The sequence below is a fragment of the Oncorhynchus gorbuscha genome, linkage group LG26 (genome assembly GCF_021184085.1).
Source record: "Oncorhynchus gorbuscha isolate QuinsamMale2020 ecotype Even-year linkage group LG26, OgorEven_v1.0, whole genome shotgun sequence".
In the NCBI taxonomy this organism is placed as follows: domain Eukaryota; kingdom Metazoa; phylum Chordata; class Actinopteri; order Salmoniformes; family Salmonidae; genus Oncorhynchus; species Oncorhynchus gorbuscha.
The window spans coordinates 19,668,700-19,689,514 of record NC_060198.1 but is presented as its reverse complement, the minus strand read 5'-3'; the positions used below and the strand labels follow the sequence as shown (position 1 = coordinate 19,689,514).

General features: G+C 42.9%; 1 protein-coding gene across 2 annotated transcripts in view; it reads right to left on the bottom strand.

The window, feature by feature from the left end:
* LOC124015932 (kinesin light chain 1-like) overlaps positions 1-12,630 on the bottom strand; it is a 33,708-nt gene extending 21,078 nt beyond the window's left edge. For both annotated transcript variants that reach the window (XM_046331418.1, XM_046331419.1), the window contains exons 1-4: positions 12,309-12,630; positions 4,827-5,094; positions 3,584-3,814; positions 2,184-2,262 (exon numbers count right to left, since the gene is read on the bottom strand). In XM_046331418.1, the coding sequence (XP_046187374.1) occupies positions 2,184-2,262; positions 3,584-3,814; positions 4,827-5,075 (559 nt within the window). In that variant the 5' untranslated portion in view covers positions 5,076-5,094; positions 12,309-12,630. The remainder of the gene's footprint in view (positions 1-2,183; positions 2,263-3,583; positions 3,815-4,826; positions 5,095-12,308) is intronic.
* Positions 12,631-20,815: the final 8,185 nt, after the last annotated feature.

The following is a 20,815-nucleotide window of genomic DNA, read 5'->3' as shown; positions in this document are numbered from 1 at the left end:
GCTCGGTCCTCCCCTCCCGCTCCGTGGCTTGATGACTCATTGCGAGCTCACAGAACAGGGCTCCAGGCAGCCGAGCGGAAATGGAGGAAAACTCGCCTCCCTGCGGACCTGGCATCCTTTCACTCCCTCCTCTACATTTTCCTCCTCTGTCTCTGCTGCTAAAGCCACTTTCTACCACTCTAAATTCCAAGCATCTGCCTCTAACCCTAGGAAGCTCTTTGCCACCTTCTCCTCCCTCCTGAATCCTCCTCCCCCCCCTCCTCCCTCTCTGCAGATGACTTCGTCAACCATTTTGAAAAGAAGGTAGACGACATCCGATCCTCGTTTGCTAAGTCAAACGACACCGCTGGTTCTGCTCACACTACCCTACCCTGTTTTCTGACCTCTTTCTCCCCTCTCTCTCCAGATGAAATCTCGCGTCTTGTGACGGCCGGCCGCCCAACAACCTGCCCGCTCGACCCTATCCCCTCCTCTCTTCTCCAGACCATTTCCGGAGACCTTCTCCCTTACCTCACCCCGCTCATCAACTTATCCCTGACCGCTGGCTACGTCCCTTCCGTCTTCAAGAGAGCGAGAGTTGCACCCCTTCTGAAAAAACCTACACTCGATCCCTCCGATGTCAACAACTACAGACCAGTATCCCTTCTTTCTTTTCTCTCCAAAACTCTTGAACGTGCCGTCCTTGGTCAGCTCTCCCGCTATCTCTCTCAGAATGACCTTCTTGATCCAAATCAGTCAGGTTTCAAGACTAGTCATTCAACTGAGACTGCTCTTCTCTGTATCACGGAGGCGCTCCGCACCGCTAAAGCCAACTCTCTCTCCTCTGCTCTCATCCTTCTAGACCTATCGGCTGCCTTCGATACTGTGAACCATCAGATCCTCCTCTCCACCCTCTCAGAGTTGGGCATCTCCGGCGCGGCCCATGCTTGGATTGCGTCCTACCTGACAGGTCGCTCCTACCAGGTGGCGTGGCGAGAATCTGTCTCCTCACCACGCGCTCTCACCACTGGTGTCCCCCAGGGCTCTGTTCTAGGCCCTCTCCTATTCTCGCTATACACCAAGTCACTTGGCTCTGTCATAACCTCACATGGTCTCTCCTATCATTGCTATGCAGACGACACACAATTAATCTTCTCCTTTTCCCCTTCTGATGACCAGGTGGCGAATCGCATCTCTGCATGTCTGGCAGACATATCAGTGTGGATGACGGATCACCACCTCAAGCTGAACTTCGGCAAGACGGAGCTGCTCTTCCTCCCGGGGAAGGACTGCCCGTTCCATGATCTCGCCATCACGGTTGACAACTCCATTGTGTCCTCCTCCCAGAGCGCTAAGAACCTTGGCGTGATCCTGGACAACACCCTGTCGTTCTCAACTAACATCAAGGCGGTGGCCCGTTCCTGTAGGTTCATGCTCTACAACATCCGCAGAGTACGACCCTGCCTCACACAGGAAGCGGCGCAGGTCCTAATCCAGGCACTTGTCATCTCCCGTCTGGATTACTGCAACTCGCTGTTGGCTGGGCTCCCTGCCTGTGCCATTAAATCCCTACAACTCATCCAGAACGCCGCAGCCCGTCTAGTGTTCAACCTTCCCAAGTTCTCTCACGTCACCCCGCTCCTCCGCTCTCTCCACTGGCTTCCAGTTGAAGCTCGCATCCGCTACAAGACCATGGTGCTTGCCTACGGAGCTGTGAGGGGAACGGCACCTCAGTACCTCCAGGCTCTGATCAGGCCCTACACCCAAATAAGGGCACTGCGTTCATCCACCTCTGGCCTGCTCGCCTCCCTACCACTGAGGAAGTACAGTTCCCGCTCAGCCCAGTCAAAACTGTTCGCTGCTCTGGCTCCCCAATGATGGAACAAACTCCCTCACGACGCCAGGACAGCGGAGTCAATCACCACCTTCCGGAGACACCTGAAACCCCACCTCTTTAAGGAATACCTAGGATAGGATAAAGTAATCATTCTCACCCCCCCTTAAAATATTTAGATGCACTATTGTAAAGTGGTTGTTCCACTGGATGTCATAAGGTGAATGCACCAATTTGTAAGTCGCTCTGGATAAGAGCGTCTGCTAAATGACTTAAATGTAATGTAATGTAAATGTAAAATAAATAATCTATACTAATCCAATACAGGATGATGACGCAGGATATGGTTGTAGGTAGACAGACCGCTTACTTCCTTGACTGTTGTCCTCCTCATCATTGGGGAAGAGGTCGTCCAGTGTGTCTTTAGGAGGCTCTCCATCTTTCTCCTCCTGGAAAAAAACTATTTGTCACTTATTGGTTTAAGGAGTGGAATTCTAATTCTATACACAGTGACAAATACATTTGTCAAGACCCACCCCACAGTCTCAAACAGCTGGGCAGCACTTTTGACTAGAAATTAAAGTTATATTGTGCGTTTCAATTCGATGGAAACTTCTTGTGGCCATCTGGGATTTAGAGTCAATGTTTGACAGACAACATGTGAAAATCCATGCCGCAGGGTACTCAAGGAGACTCATGTACCTCATCACGGTTCCCTTCAGGCTGAACTAGAAATACCTCACCCCATCTTCCACATTCATACCCCTCGTCTTTGCATTCTCAAACATGTACTACAATTATAAATATTCAACAGCTGACATCATTTGAACAGTTCTAAATTCCAGTGGACTACATTTGGTACATATTAACGAGCTCTCGTCAAAATGTATAAATGTTAATGACTAAATTAATTGCCTTAGCAGCCAAACGATAGAGGATTTCTGCCCACCATAAACTTTAATCAGTTCATAATGGTTGGTGCGTCATTGTATATTATAATTTGTTCTTAACTGACTTGCCAAGTTAAATATAGGGCAAATAAAAATTAAAGTAAATGAGACCAATTCGTTCACCTTGGCAGCCTGCATTGCTCAGAGGGAAGAATAAAGAAGGTTACAGAATATGGAGCTTGTCAGTCAGGCCTGGGCAACTCCAGTCCTCAGGGGAATGATTTGTGTCACACTTTTGCCCCAGCTAACACACCAGACTCCAATAATCAACTAATCATGATATTCAGATAAAAATGAAATTAGTTTAAAATCAGGTGTTTTGCTAGGGATGGGTGTTAAAGTGTGACACCAATCAGGCCTTCGAGGACTGGAATTGCCCAGGTGTTAACTAGGCTTTACAAAAAAGGTGCTCTCAGCTTTAATTTCATCTTGTAGGGAGAAATCCCTAGCCATCAATCCGCTCTAAAAATTATCTTGCACATTAATGGAGAGATCAAAATCCTGGTTGAGAATAGAGAATGTAGACTATAGGCAAAAAAAAAGTATTATCGATAGGTCAGTTGCAACCCGCCAGAAGGGGCTTCATCAGCGGAGGCAAATGCAATGCCTGATTACTTGCATGATGATTACAGCTCTCGAGCTGGTTCAATTGTTTATGATCAGGGAGTGTGTGTGTGTGTGTGTGTGTATACATTCCCTCAGAGAAGGAAATGTTTTCATCATCATAATTCTTGAACAGATTCACGAGCAGTGTGTTTGTGCTTGTGTGCAAGCAATTGTGTTGTGCATTCAAGTATGGGTGTGTGAGTGCATAACTCACAGTAGGGGACACATCCTCGTCGTACTTCTTGAGCTGGTTCATGAACTCCAGATGCTTCTTCTCCTCCTCCAGCTGGGCCACACTCTGCTCGCTCTTCTGCAGCTTTTGCTGGGTGCCCGCCAGCTCGTCTCGCAGCCACTGGTTCTCTTGGCACAGCCGACGTACCTGGGCACGCAGCTTCTGCTTCTCCGACTCCACAGCGTTCAGGTGGGCAGACAGGGCCATCATCACCTGACAGAGAAAGGTGCATACATGGAGAGGGATCAATTAATTATGCATCATTGTATGCGATTCAGCCCCAGGACCACGCCTCAGGACTACCTGGCCCGTAGACTCCTGGCTGTACCCGTCCCCAGTCCACATGGTCGTGCTGCTGCTCCAGTTTCTACTGTTCTGCCTGCGGCAATGGAACCCTGACCTGTTCACAAGTTGTACTACCTTGTCCCAGACCTCCTCTCTTTCGCTTCTCTCCAGAACCTGCCCTCTCAACCTCAGAATGCTTGGCTATAAAAAGCCAACTGACATTTACTCCTGAGGTTGCCCCTCTCTACAACCCCTGATTATTATTTACCCTGCTGGTCATCTATGAACATTTGAAAATCTTGAAGAACGATCTGGCCTTAATGGCCATGTACTATCAATTGCCACCCGGCATAGCCAGAAGAGGACTGGCCACCCCTCAGAGCCTAGTTCCTCTAGGTTTCTTCTTAGGTTCCTGGCTTTTGAGGGAGTTTTTCTAGCCACCGTACTTCTACATCTGCATTGCTTGTTCTTTGGGGTGTTAGGCTGAGTTTCTAAATAAGCACTTTGTGACATCTTTAAATACATTTGATTGAAATAGGATTGATAGATAAAGGTAATAATTTGTGGCAGCTGTGGACTCCTGTGGCCAGAGACAGGCAGGCTTACATAAGCCAGAGAAAGACTAGTCAACTTCAAAACATGAAACTGACGCATGCAACATTAATTCCAGTTAATGTTTACTTACAAGTCAGATAAGTTTTTATTTACAATGACGGCCTACCAAACAGCAAAAGGCTTCCTGCGGGGACGGGGATTACACATTTTCTAAATAATAACATAGGACAATACACACATCACGACAAGAGACACCACAACACTACATAAAGAGACCTAAGACAACTCATGGGGATCCACCCCAAGAGCGGATTGATTAACATTACCCAAAACATTCCCGTATGGCTTACTCTCTCCATATCACCCAGGGATCGTCAACCCTTACCTGCGCCTCGCCCAGCCCCAGCTCGATCATGTCCACTGACTTGCGCAGCAGGCTGGACTTCTCGTGCACCAGGTTGGCCTCCTCGTCCTTCTTCAGGCAGCGGATGGTCTCCAGCAGGCTGTGCAGGATGGAGTTGTGCTCGCTCTTCAGCGCCTCCAGGCCCTGGATCACCAGCTTGGTGCTGGAGATGATCTCCTCCTGGGACAGCTTCTCCAGGCAGTCCTCCCTGGGGTACACCATTATTGACATTGCCTGGTGGACTTAGAGGCTGGTGAAGGGAGAGAAGTGGAAGAAAAGGAAGGTGGAGGTTAGGTCACTCTTGGGGCAGTGGTTCCTTTTAATGCAATGACCTCACTTTTGGGGATTTTCTTTGGACCCATCAGAATAAAACAATAGCTGTTCTATTCACGAGATTCCAACATTGAGACTTCCACTGTCATTATCAGCAGAAGAAAAGGTTGCTCCGTTTACAATCCATGCTACATGTCTAATTAAACTGGAGAGATGTACGAGGAAATGGAAGCCTTGGGATAGAAACAAAAAATGACAGGGTAGGAGTCCAATCTAGCCCACACTCTCTACACTCCCTGCAAATCGACAAAGCCAGAGTAAATAAAACACTTGGCTCCCTCTTCCTTCACAAGACAGTCACATGATTAGGCTTGGCGTGGGCATAGCTGCAGACAATTAGGCTAAACCCCCCCAAGTATTTAGCCCTGAGTTCACCATCAAAGCTTGCAGATAAATAGGAGTAAACGGTTGTATCCGACTTAATGTGTATTTCCACTGTGGAATAACTTTGCTCTAGTCATTCGTATTGGTATTCTTATTCCAAAACATAAAACAGGCAGATAATCTCTAACTCTGTGGTGATTTTGGCATTTAAATATCCCATTAAAAAGGTCTGTTTAGAGCCATGGAAACAGACTGACAGAAATAGAACACCAAGAGCCAATCATAAAATGAGAACTAGTCCTGCCTACGTATCATTTCACCTGGATGCTGTGTGCACACACACACACGCAGTTTGACAGAGTGGTACGGTACGCTACTAGCTTGTATGACATTCCTTTCATATTGAAAACACACATGGCATTGAGCCCCAATCCATTATTTTCAGCAAGCCTTCTAAAAATAGGTTGACTATATAGAGCCAAAACCTATAGATTCAGAAGAATACAGAATTGCTTTTAATGGGATTCAGCTGAATGTAATCTGGAAACAAACAAAGGATATCTAAACTCTAGAAGTGCTGTAGACTACACTGAACACAGGGTAAACAACTAGTGCAAAATGTTGATTCTCGGCATGACGGATTACAGAGGTCTAATTTCAAAGAAGTAATGGCGCTTTTACAGGCGCATGAGTCATATTTCATGAAAGTGGCTACGAAGCCACTATTAGACTTCTCAAAGGACATCTGTAGGGAATTCCAAGTCAGATTAACCTTTTGGCACAGTCAACAGCGTTATTGCCCTGGGGGGGGTTCCCTTTGGAAGACGCCATGTTCAAAGAAGAAAAAAATATTTTGAGCAAACATAGGTAAAGGAAAGACTAGTTCAATACCATAACTCAGTTAATCCATACATTCAAAAGGTAATGAGACCTGGTATCAAAAACACTATAGATTTACTTTCATGGTAAAGCAAAGTAGTATAGTACAGCAATAATGCCACACATGTGAGCATAGAGCAGTGATCGTCTTCACAGGGCCAAGTACTGTTAAGCTACAGTTTTTTCTAATTATTCATCACAGTATGTTAGTTAGCTGTGTGCAAAAAGGAAGCTTGAAATGAGCGCTCTTAATTATTTACACAATGTCCCAAGGAGCACACTCAGAAGAAGCATAAAAAGGCACAAAGAAGAAAAAAAACTGTGGTAGCTCACATGAATAAGGGATATTGGGTACCCTCAACAGAAAACACTAGCCAGGGTTGTAGTCAATTTCAGTCAGTCAATTTACGGAATTTAATTGAAATTCAACAAATTAATGAAGAATTGCTCATAATTCATTAATTAAACCTCATAGTAAAGAATTAAGTTCCTTAATTGACATGGTATTGACCCCAATCCCAGCTACTAGCAAATATGACAATGGGCTCATCAACGGATTTAAAATGGTGACCAGGGCACACTACCATTTAAAGGAGAAGAAAGCTTGAAATATTAAATAGCCCTCATTTTTGCTTCCTCTGTACAATAGACCACCACGAGTGACATAAAAATTTCATGAGAACAGTGTGGGTAATACAGACGCTGCCTCCATCTCCACGCCCTGTCTCGTGTCACCCCGTCTCTTTGGTAGCATAAAGCCATTCCTCTCCAATCCCGTCACATCCAGATGGAATTATAGGGCCCATTGGCGAGCTATATTTTTGGTGTTGATGGCTATGGGAGTGCTTTATCTTCTCCTGCCTCTGTTCTCTGCCGGTTACTAGTGGATAGGATTGCAGACTGATGTTTCTGATTTAGGGACACGTGGGAAGGCGGCATAGGTGGTTTTGGTTGGGGAGATGAGATGTAGGGACAGCTGGAAACCTACTAGGGATGTTAAGAAAAAAAATAATACAACTTCAAAATACCCAAAATAGCTTGGTATACACTGTCATCATAAAATCAAAAAAGCCTTCTTTGCAAAGGGGTGAAATATTGTTGTAGCCTATTGTTTACATTTTGATATTTATAAACATGAGGATAGCAAAACAGGAAGATACTGCTGTTTATACTGATGGTGGATCAGCTAAGCAACCATCTTTTGAAGAACCTGACTGTGCTCTTCAATTATTCTACTGATGATGTACAGTACTGACATTTGCAAGTACAAATTTGACAGAAAGTAACTTTAAGATTGACAGCCTTATTTGAGTCTTGTACAAATGCATCTGCACCCTTCTAATCTATCCATTAACTCATTCAACAATCAATAGCATAGCCTCTCACAGGTTGACTGCAAGGATCAAGATATAGAAGACTGTGCATTCAATAACATAAGCTAACTAACAGTGGTGTTTGCTAAAATTACCACATGCTTACAGGCCTAGGTCACACATGCATGCCATTTAGTCTTGCTCTGGACATCATAGGCTTGGCTCAGCATTTCGTGTCTGGTTCCTCTCAGGGTTTCTTCCTGTGTTAATTCGTAAGACTACACTTTCCCATAACGTTTCTGCCCAACTGTGGCAGAATGGTTGATTTACTGCATGTGAACATAGGTAGGCCTATTTGTACACAATATAAAATGAAAATAATGCATTGATGCTCACAGAACTCTTCTTGCTTAGATACACTCAGAACTTTCTTTTCGAAATCAACACAAGTCCAATTTACACACACATATTTAAAGTTATATGGAGATCTAATGCCCTATCCTATCAAACCCAGTAAGTCAAAAACAATGTACTTCCGGTGTTTTCCAGGACAAAACAAATGTTACAGAGATTGAATGAAAAGCACTGCTGAGTCGCTAACCACCCTCTCCCCCTTTGTCTCCTCGATGTGAAGCAACAAGGCTAAAGATGTTTTTAAAAGCCGGTTTATTAAAGTAGCTCATCTGATATAATGGCTCTTGAAGCTGACATTTTCCAACCAGTCCGACAATGGAGAGTCATAGCAATGAATCATTGATGCTGGTTCAAATGCCACGCTGCCTCTTTCACAGTGCGGCAGAAGGGAAAGAGGGATACCTACCTAGTCAGGTGTACCTAGTCAACTGAAATGTCTTCTGCATTTAACCCAACCCCTCTGAATTAGAGGTGCGGGGGGATGCCTTAAAAAAATAGGCACTCGGGGAACAGTGGGCCTTGCTCAGGGGCAGAACGACAGCTTTTTACCTTGTCAGCTTGGGGATTCGATCCAGCAACCTTTCATTTGCTGGCTCAATGCACCTACCTGCCAGAGCGAGGCAAAAGGAGCGAATAACTAGCACAAGTAGAGATCTGAGATAATTATCTCTCGAGTCTCTTGGCTGTCTTCGTGTTACTCATCTCCATTACTAGAATATCAATAGAAATCCCAACCTGTCTGATTTGAGAGCAGTAATCAGTTAGTGGTATTAATAGGATGCAATTTATAAAAAACAAGCTTGAAATTTGCACACTTTTTTTCTCTCTGTACAATTAACAAGCTAGCTACATGAGGAAATAGGCATAAGAACTCCAAATCACTATGGCCCTGAACATGTATTGATTCAACATGATGCCTAAATTCAGTCCTGAAGAACATGATTCCCTATTTGTGCAAGGCTAGTACCTTTTCTTATACATATAGGCTATTGCAGTAAATGGAGGTTTTATTATTTTACAGCATTTCTCTCCAATTCATTCATTTCATCATTTCTCTAATACAGGGGTGGGCAACTCCTGTCCTAGAAGGCCTGATTGGTGTCACACTTTTTCGCCATCCCTAGCAAACACAGCTGATTAATCAAATTGTATTCTAAACTGATGATCACGAATAGGCGATTATTGGAATCAGGTGTGTTAGCTGGGGCAAAACTGACACCAATCAGGCCCTTGAGGACTGGAATTGCCCACCCACGCTCCAATAGGTCAGACACACGTTAAATCTGACGGACGATAGGTACTTAGCACAGTAGAAGGCCGTTCCTTCTCTTGCTAGACCTGGTACTGTCGAACCAGCCGTTTCTATTTGTAGAATCGCAATGCTCTGCAGTGGCTGACTGAGCCAATCAGAGAGCATGAATCTCCACGTGAAGGAGCTGACAGTGTGACAAGAAAAAACAACAGTCTTTACATCTAGCGCAGAAATTTTGTGCTTGAGGGATTTTTTTTGTTAGGTTTGATATGCACTTGCTCATTAGCTTGCCAACTGAAAAAGGCAGTCACACACTTCACATGAAACTAATGGGGTGGTAAGTGCAGCACAATGTACACAACCCATGTATTTATTTATTACTAAGCGAGCTATCGAGCAAGATGAGGAAATAATAAAATTCACTATCCATTATCCCATACTGCCAGTGCCAGTTCACTTGCTAGCTTAACGGTTAGTATTACCACTTGCCAGTAGAACAGCATAGCTAGCTTCTCCACTGAATCTCGGAGGCTTACAGGCATCGGCTTCATTCAAAAACAAATCCATTGTGATTTAATTATAAATGTTGCGAGCTACGCTAGTTATGGCCCTCTGGCTAGTATCAAGGGATTACTACCAATACTAGCTAGCTAACATTAGCCATCTACAGCAAGCACAAACCAAAAACTACTGCCACCTTGTGGTCTGGAGTATTTACGTTGACAAGAGACAATGAAAAGTATTTCCCCCGAGTGTTGCGAACCATTCAACTGCAGATAAAAGCACAACCTTATTCATGTTTCAATTCCTTGCACTGGTAAACTTATGAGACATGGGTAATGATAGGAAATGGAAGGAATAATAGTAAAATGGAGATGTTCTCTTCAAAGTGTAGTAGCTATTAAATGTTTCAGATATTGTCGGTTTCGTAGGCCTCTTTGTATGCACAGTTGTCTGACAAAGGGGGCAAGGGCCCAACATGATTTCAAAAGTCATAGTCCAAGAGTGCACATTTTACAGCATCACGAGGGTCAATTATAGGCCTGTTACTGTTTGTGTCAGCCTGCTTCAAGGTTTCAACACCAGAGCATACATTTATTTAACAGAGCACGCTGAGAGTAATCTTCACTGCAAACTACCATGAAAATATTTACAGAGGAACAAGATTTCATACAGTACTGTATGTCTTCTGGGTGTGTGCATTCGAGCACCTGTCTGGTAAAACTAACTAGGGGACCAATTTATTCCTTTTATCTCACTCTTTCAGATCCAGTGACATATTTGACTGCTGTTATGAGCTGTCTGCAGTCCAAAGGTCACCATTTCTTCACTGGCCTTGATTTAACTTCTCCACTTCAGTAAATAAAAGGCAAAGTGGACTGGACCAGCATCTCTGCTCAAATCGTTTGATGCTTATTAGGAAAAAAATGGCATTGCTATTTGTAGCATGGGTGCTCCCAAGTTAAATTCTAGTTACTTTTTAAGCACATGTTGTGCCCTAGAAACTAATGGAAATCTGTAAAAAAAAAAATATTAGCTTGATAAGAATACCGGTCATTGAAATTAAAGTCATTTGTGGAATACTAGGTTTCTACATTGTGTATAAGCACTACTTTCCTATTGAGATGCATTAACCCGGCAGGTTTGTGATGAGGACATGCAAGAGATCGGTCATTCATTCATTGATCTCCTGAAGGAGCTATCCCTTTCTGCGTCCCCAAAATGTGTGGATATAATGGTAATGTTGCCAGGTTATTAGCCAATGAGGTAACATGACTGAAGTGTAAACAAATGGTTATCGACGTTGACGAGCGAGTAGTTTTAGAACAGCCCACGACATGGTTTATTAATGTAAAATGCGGTCTTGTCGATATAGTTGGGCTACAAGCAAGCCGTTTTCACTGCAGTAATGGTGAAACCATGACAAACGAATCTGCACTCCCTTGTTTCTTTAGGGCACTTGGAAACAACGATACAGCAAAACATCATTACAATAATTATCTGGGAGATGTGTTTTCATAGTCACACAGTGCTCCCAAAATAAAACGCCTGGTCCCATGAGAAGGGTGACATTGCAGCCCCCTTCATATTGCTATCGGTCCACTTTTACGCTAGGTCTCCAGTACACAGACGCGAAGCAGGGACGCTCCAGTACAATAGGTGGCAGTAACTTGAATGCCAATCACCAATAAACACCAAAGACGAAGAGGCGGGGGTGACAATGTTGGCTAGTTAGCTAGGACACCGGTATATGCAAAACCAGAGATTCCAACAAGTAGGTGTAGACATCACCATAGACAACTTTGGCCATTTGGTAGGATTGTATCCCCAGCTATGGGTAAATAAACAGTGACTTAAGAATACTGCAACAGCTTTACTGTTAGTCTTAGCATGTCAGCTAACAAATTAGTGGCAGAATAAGTATCATGCAAATCATGTTGTGAAAGCCAAGTATGTTAATAACAACGAGGTTGCTGAAAACCTTTATTGAAACGACAAGTATCAGCAGTGCGCTTAGGATGCCGCCAAACTGTAGTGAATTATTAAATGGGAAGAACAAGGAGTACCCTACGGCTATATCCTACTCGGGGGCGTGGTCACGTCAAACCACGCCTCTCATCTAGAAAATAGCATGAAGATAGCGGGGGCGTTCGTGCATCAATCAATGGGATGCACCCCTGCCCAGTCATGAGGGCCTAAAGAATTTATTTCAATTGACTAATTTCCTTATATGAACTGTAACTCAGTGAAATGGTGCGTTTATTTTTCTTCCAGTATAAAGAAAATAGGCCTTTACAAGGACTGTTATAGGCTAAGTTACTTACTGTCTGTAGCTGTGTAGTCAATAGGGAAAATCGATCACACTGCCTGTGTTCTTTCTTATGCAAAGTGTTGAATTCTGTGAGCCAAAACAAAAACAGATGATCCCATATGCATGTGGTTACATACCTAAATTGGTAAATTCCTCGTAGGACAGCCAGGAACTATAGGAGCCTTCTCGATGTACATACACACAGCTGAGCCAGCAAGAAACCTATACTAACAGAATTCGTAGATGAGCGCGGCGATATGGTTTGGGATCAATGCGTGGAATTTTTCACAAGAACGACGCCATTTCATTGCGCACAACTGACAAACAAACCCATCTGACGATACATTCTAACTAATGATAAATGGTGTTGCCGACGGAGCATATTTTCGTCAACCACTAAGTGAGCTCGTTTTAAATCCAAAATGTCTCCCTTGGTTATTGATCTCCCAGCATCCACAGCGAAAGTTTTGAACGACGTCGTCATGTATTGGATTTTTTTTCGGGCGTGGCTGCACAGAGGCCGTGTGTGTCTGGCACTGACTGACCGTACGAATAACAAATCCAAATGCATCATTTCCAAAGATAAATCATTGATATAAATACATTTATTTTATACATTTGAATGTACACTTGCCTTCAAGTAGTCATCGCAAATACATAAAATGTGTCGATTTGATTAATAACCTAGTTGTAATTTTTTAATTTTTTAAATAAATGAATATGGTAAAAAATAAAAAATGGCTCAGTATGTCACAACTTAATGTTCGATGGTTCCTCACCCTGAAAGTAGTCTATGGGAGAAACTGTAATCCATGGTTCGGTTCTCTTTGAACATCCACCAAAATCTTTAGATCAGTAGTTTCTAGTAAATCATTGCTCAGTTGTGCACCAGGGCCTCCCACTCTTTCTATTCTGATTAGAGACAGTTCACCCTGTTCTGTGAAGGGAGTAGTACACAGCATTGTACGAGATCTTGAGCTTCTTTGCAAGCCTTCATTTCTCAGAACAAGAATAGACTGACAAGTTTCAGAAGAAAGTTTCTGGCCATTTTGAGCCTGTAATCAAACCCACAAATGCTGACGCTCCAGATACTCAACTAGTCTAAAGGCCAGTTTTATAGCTTCTTTAATCAGGACAACAGTTTTCAGCTGTGCTAACATAATTGCAAAAGGGTTTTCTAATAATCAATTAGCCTTTTAAAATGCTAAACTTTGATTAGCTAACGCAACGTGTCATTGGAACACAGGAGTGATGGTTGTTGATAATGGGCCTCTGTACACCTATTGTAGATATTCCTTCAGTCGTTTCCAGCTACAATAGTCATTTCCAGCTACAATAGTCATTTAACAATGTCTACACTGTATTTCTGATCAATTTGATGGTATTTTAATGGTAATTTTTTAAAACTTTCCTTTCAAAAACAAGGACATTTCTAAGTGACCTCAAACTTTTTAATGGTAGTGTATATGCAAAAACACAGGTAATGAAACAAACAATTCTGAAAATCTACCTGCAATACATGCTGTCAAATATGATAATGACGAATGTGGTTTTAAGTGGTTTTTAGCAAACATTAATCTTTATTTTACTCAACAAGCTTGTTCAAATTCAGCTCACTTCGAGCAGTTTGTTTAGTAAACACACTAAAACAGATTAGCTTAAATTCTTGTCCTTTTGCCCTCAATTCACGGAATAATTTTGATTAAGCCATTGGTTAAACAGGACAGGAAGCAGCAGTTGGGCTAATGTCTTTCTAATGGATACATTAAAACAGTTCTTAGATCTGTATAGTAACCCAAGCTTATAGTTAATTGTTTTTCTTAGATAATCAATATGATTTCCAAAAGAATAATCAAACAAATATTAAATCAACACTTAAGGATTGTTCCATCACTTTCATGAATGAAAAAAATTGCCAGCTGTGGAGTTTATTCTTTGTAGTGTACCAGCATATGGGACTTTTGTTTGATTTAAAATCAAATGATTTGCTATAAACCATTTGTGTTCATCTTGGAGAATTGCTCGTATCTGCAAAACATTTGAGGACTATCATCAGCAGACCTGGGTTCATATAGATGCCTTTAAGAGCCAAATTGTTGACAGCGCTTTGCAATGCGTGATCAAATTGAATCCCTGGACGTTTGCCCAAGTCAGCTATTGTTTATTGTGCTCATGAGATGACCATTTCTTTATAAATTTGAATGTACACTTGCCTTCAACTATCATCAGCAGACCGGTCTTTAAACAATGCCACTTTATATAATGTTTACATACCCTACATTACTCATCTCATATGTATATACTGTACTCTATACCATCTACTGCATCTTGCCGATGCCGTTCGGCCATCACTCACTCATATATTTGTATGTACATTTTCTTATTCATTCCTTTATACTTGTGTGTATAAGGTAGTTGTGAAATTGTTAGATATTACTGCATGGTCAGAACTAGAAGCACAAGCATTTCACTACACTCGCATTAACATCTGCTAACCATGTGTATGTGACAAATACATTTTGATTTGCCTCTGAACGGCACAGAGGTAGGGTGCAGGCTTCCTATTTGATAACCAAAGTTGGATCGGATTTAATGAATATTAAATTAAGCTCTGGTGTGTGGATTATCTGACATTATTAACATTAAAGTGAAAGATTCATATCATGATTCAGATGTACAATTCAGTGTACAATGACACTGCCATCTGCTGTTGGTATGGGAAATACAACACTATGTAACACTGTCCAGCCTCAGATATGAGCTCATATTCTGTGTGTGTGTTCTGTATGCAAAGAAAAGTCTCAGTATGGTTAATAGTTACATGGTATTATGACAACATGAGTATCTTTCCCAATTTAAACAGTAGTAAAACAAACGCAAATTCTCTCAACACTCCTTTAATAGCCTGTTTTTCACTTACAACACTTCAAAACCCAATTTCCAAACAGAATTTCTTTACAAAAGAGCTCAACTCTTTTCTTAAAAAGGGTTAGAATAATAAAATGGCCATACAAAACTTAATAAAGAGTAAGATGTAAATAAAACAAATATTTCAATAAACAAAAACTGATATGAAACATGACATCATAAAAACAAGAGATTTTACCTTGTATTCTCTTAGTGGTTCATTAAAAAAAGAATACTGTCTGTCACATCATTTAAAATAATGTTTGTGCAAAAACATATGCAAACTTTAACTATACTTAAAAGAGCTGTAAAGCTCAATGTTGGAGTTATTAGACTGTCCAGTTTTTCTAGGTATTACTTGGTGCCGCTTGACTTCCCAAAAGTAGTGCTATAATATAAATATGTATTATTAAGTAGTGGAACATATTTATGTATCAGTTATGTATACATACACTACATGACCAAAAGTATGTGGACACCTGGTCGGCCAACATCTCATTCCAAAATCATGGGCATGAATATGCAGTTGACCAGGGCAGCTCTAGCAGGGCAGAAATTTGATGAAATGACTTGTTGGAAAGGTGGCATCCTATGACAGTGCCACGTTGAAAGTCACTGAGCTATTCAGTAAGGCCATTCTACTGTCTATGTTTGACTATGGAGATTACTCGGCTCTGCTCGATTTTATACACCTGTCAGCAATGGGTGTGGCTGAAATAGCCGAATCCACTAATTTGAAGGGGTGTCCATATACTTTTATATATATAGTGTATATTTGTATCATGAAATAGTGGAACATTGTACAGTGAAATGAGTGGGATTGACTGAAGACCTTCCCTCTTTCCGAGGCAAAAACACGAGACACCTTGACGGTCAGCAATGCATGAAGGATAACATTTACTGTAACATACACAGTTGTTAAAATCATCTACCACTGTGAAGATGAACAAAAAATACATCAAATGTAATACTATAGATGTAGTATCTAATCGCAAGTGAAGCCATAGTTTTCAAAGGGTTGAAATTGACAAATGGGGTTACACAGTATCCCTTATCAGTGCATGCACACACAAACACACACACTTAAATGTCTCCAAAACACACTTTCATCCAAATTAAATGCATTTTTGTGTCAAGTCACATTAGACAACACAAACATACCAGGTCAAAAGACGGAGGCGGAATAACGAAGGCAGGATTCTGATGTTTTGACTTCCAAGTTCCTTCCAGTGTCCTGCATAGCCTCGACTGAAGTGACACAGGACGTTATTTCCCTCATAGGTCTATGAGAAAACACACCTCATGAAACAACATCAACACACGATACAGAAACATTGCCGACATTAAAATGGTCCCTCACAATGTACCCAGAGTCAATCCTGGCAATACCCTAAAAACCAATGAAGCCTGTGGCCCTTTTCGACTCAACGTTATGAGTGGGTCCATCTTTAAAGAGAGTATAAAAACAGAGAACAGTTGACAGCAATTTGTTCATTGTTAAATACGGCACGCTAGGTTCGTAAAGGGATTGCTGTATTTCAGAATGGATGAAGTTAGAAAAAACCACTTCAAAGTCACCGGTAAATAGTTTAAGAACCGAGCAAAGCACTGGGCAATTCTTATACCCTTTTTACACTACTGTACCAAGCCAAACTGTACTATGTTTAACTGTATTTTCTTTCATCCTGGTCATTTGGAACACAATTCCAGCAACTAAAATGGCTGCTTAACCAGGCCAGTGCAGTAGAGCTTGGATCAACTCAGTAGTAGTGTGAGAAAGGTATTACTGAAAACTGCACTGCTGAGCCCTTTGCAGAGACAGTAGGCTAATCAGGTGTGTTAGAGCAGGGCACTGGGAACAAGACATTTGTTTCCTTCTTTCCTTGTCCTCCCCCACATTCACTCCTCTCTCCTATTCACGTTTGTGTCCAGAGATTCTTGCATGCACCTACGTCCCTCTTCACAAATTCACAAGTGAAGTCCCTGCATTGATCTCGTCTAAGGATACATCCCACTCTCTCATAAACGTCTCTCGTTATATAGTGCCAAGTTTCTTGGTTTACTGATTGTCCCTATTCTGTTTCCGTAAAATGTGCTTCTAAATCAAGGAGGCAAGTATACTAGCTTGAAAGTAGTGTATCAAAAACTTAAGTCACTTTTCTCAATAAAAAAAGAGAACGGAATACATCTCTCCATAGCAAGAGGCGTTCCTCTGCAAATTTCACAGCAATTCCTCTCTTAGCATCCCACCCTTTCCCTTAAATATCAGTAACCACACTGCCTCCCGGCACACACTGTGAACACACTCCAACGCACCCCTTCAATCCTCTTGCATTATATACAGGACATTTACCAATATAGGATTTCACAGAAATAATAATATAGTAACAAAAAGTGCCAACAAAGCTGCCATTACAGGTGGCCATTCTAAGTTTCTAACCACAATATACACTATTATACTTAAAAGGCAGCATACATTTTTTCCCTTCTTTTTTTTGCTGGTGGATAAAACAGTAACATTTGACGTTGACAGCAACATCCATTTTATACTGGGAACACAGGTTTGTAATTGGACAGTTTCCACAGGAAAAGGACTAGGGGGTTTGTTTACGTTTTTTTGCTTGGTCGGAGCAGCCTCGGCTGGGTTCCAATCTGGTGGATTTTACTCCCATCTTTCCCCACTACCTTCGGTAATTTGGAAAGCCCATGGAGAGCTGAAAGAGTTGAATTCATTTCAAACTTAGACTTAGAAATGTATTTCTAATAATTTCATTTTGAAACATTGGGAAACAGCATGTAAGGACCTATAATCTTCACTTGATGGAGCTATTACCATATTTATAGCCTCAATATCTAGTAAATACAAATATCAAAGAACAGAAAGGAGGGGAGTGATTTTTCAGAATGGAATCCATTTTGTCTCTCTCTATGGGAGATAATGGCTGTTCTAGGGTCAGGGTTTAGAGAGAAGGGGGTAGCTGCAGCCCAATATGTCGACCTGAGTATGGGCGAGTGGGTGTGTCGAAAGGAAAGTAGTGGGTGTGTGGAAAGGAGTGGGTGTGTCGAAAGGAAAGTAGTGGGCATGTGGAAAGGAGTGGGTGTGTCGAAAGCGCTCTACTATAGGTTAGACCACTGGTTCTCAATCCTGATCCTGGGGACCCAAAGGGGTGCACATTTAGATTTTTGCTCTAGCACTACAAACCTGATTTAAATCATCAAAGTCTCATGAGTTTATTATTTGAGTCAGCTGTGTAGTGCTTGGGGGAAAAAAAAATGTGCATCCCTTTGGGTCCACAGGACCAGGATTGAGAACCAGTGGGTTAGACGGTTTTGATGATGCAGTTTTTTTTGTTCCCGGTTCTTACCACACAACTATCGTACTGAGAGAGTTTGGACTTGAGTTTGATTCGTATTAGTTTTACACAAATAATTGTACCTTTTAAGTTGTAAAACTGACAAATTGTTTATAAAAATAAAAAATAAAGTACTTGTCATGTTTTGTCATTTATTATCTTGTCTTGTCCCTGTGCTTCCCATTCTATTCGTTTCCCTCTGCTGGTCTTATTAGGTTCTTTCCCTCTTTCTATCCCTCTCTCTCCCCCCTCCCTCTCTCACTCTCTCGCTCTCTCTTCTCTCTATCGTTCCGTTCCTGCTCCCAGCTGTTCCTATTCCCCTAATCATCATTTAGTCTTCCCACACCTGTTCCCGATCCTTTTCCCTGATTAGAGTCCCTATTTCTCTCCTTGTTATTCGTTTCTGCCCTGTCGGTTCCTTGTCTAGAATTCACCGTGCTGTGTTTGTGTATCGCCCTGTCGTGTCGTGTTTTCCTCAGATGCTGCGTGGTGAGCAGGTGTCTGAGTCTGTTTGGTTCTAGTGCCTTCCCGAGGCAACCTGCTGTTCACCTGCTGTTCAAGATCGAGTCTCCAGTTTGTCCTCGTCATTTCGAGTGAAAGTTGTGTTTTTTGATTGTATTTACTTTACTGGATTAAAGACTCTGTTTTCGCCAAGTCGCTTTTGGGTCCTCTTTCACCTGCATGACAGAAGGAACCGACCAAGGAATGGACCTAGCGACTTCAGACGCTCGTTACACTGCCGTCGAGATCCAAGGAGCCATGCTCGGCAGACACGAGCAGGAATTGTCTGCTGCTCGCCATGCCGTGGAGAACCTGGCCGCTCAGGTTTCCGACCTCTCTGGACAGTTCCAGAGTCTTCGTCTCGTGCCACCTGTTACTTCCTGGCCTGCCGAGCCTCCAGAACCTAGGGTTAATAACCCACCTTGCTACTCCGGGCAGCCCACTGAGTGCCGCTCCTTTCTCACGCAGTGTGAGATTGTGTTCTCTCTCCAACCCAACACATACTCTAGAGAGAGAGCTCGGGTTGCTTACGTCATTTCACTCCTTACTGGCCGGGCTCGAGAATGGGGCACAGCTATCTGGGAGGCAAGGGCTGATTGCTCTAACAAGTACCAGAACTTTAAAGAGGAGATGATTCGGGTTTTTGACCGTTCAGTTTTTGGTAGGGAGGCTTCTAGGGCCCTGGCTTCCCTATGCCAAGGTGAACGGTCCATAACGGATTATTCTATTGAGTTTCGCACTCTTGCTGCCTCTAGTGAGTGGAACGAGCCGGCGCTGCTCGCTCGTTTTCTGGAGGGACTCCACGCAGTGGTTAAGGATGAGATTCTCTCCCGGGAGGTTCCTTCAGATGTGGACTCTTTGATTGCTCTCGCCATCCGCATAGAACGACGGGTAGATCTTCGTCACCGGGCTCGTGGAAGAGAGCTCGCATCAACGGTGTTTCCCTGCTCCGCATCGCAACCATCTCCCTCCTCTGGCTCAGAGACTGAGTCCATGCAGCTGGGAGGGATTCGCATCTCGACTAAGGAGAGGGAACGGAGGATCACCAACCGCCTGTGCCTCTATTGCGGAGTTGCTGGACATTTTGTTAATTCATGTCCAGTAAAAGCCAGAGCTCATCTGTAAGCGGAGGGCTACAGGTGAGCGCAACTACTCAAGTCTCTCCATCAAAATCCTGTACTACTTTGTCGGTCCATCTACGCTGGACCGGTTCGGGTGCTACATGTAGTGCCTTGATAGACTCTGGGGCTGAGGGTTGTTTCATGGACGAAGCATGGGTTCGGAAACATGACATTCCTTTCAGAGAGTTAGAGAAGCCTACGCCCATGTTCGCCTTAGATGGTAGTCATCTTCCCAGTATCAGATTTGAGACACTACCTTTAACCCTCACAGTATCTGGTAACCACAGTGAGACTATTTCTTTTTTGATTTTTCGTTCACCGTTTACACCTGTTGTTTTGGGTCATCCCTGGCTAGTATGTCATAATCCTTCTATTAATTGGTCTAGTAATTCTATCCTATCCTGGAACGTTTCTTGTCATGTGAAGTGTTTAATGTCTGCCATCCCTCCCGTTTCTTCTGTCCCTACTTCTCAGGAGGAACCTGGCGATTTGACAGGAGTGCCGGAGGAATATCATGATCTGCGCACGGTCTTCAGTCGGTCCCGAGCCAACTCCCTTCCTCCTCACCGGTCGTATGATTGTAGTATTGATCTCCTTCCGGGGACCACTCCTCCTCGGGGTAGACTATACTCTCTGTCGGCTCCCGAACGTAAGGCTCTCGAGGATTATTTGTCTGTGTCTCTTGACGCCGGTACCATAGTGCCTTCTTCCTCTCCGGCCGGGGCGGGGTTCTTTTTTGTTAAGAAGAAGGACGGTACTCTG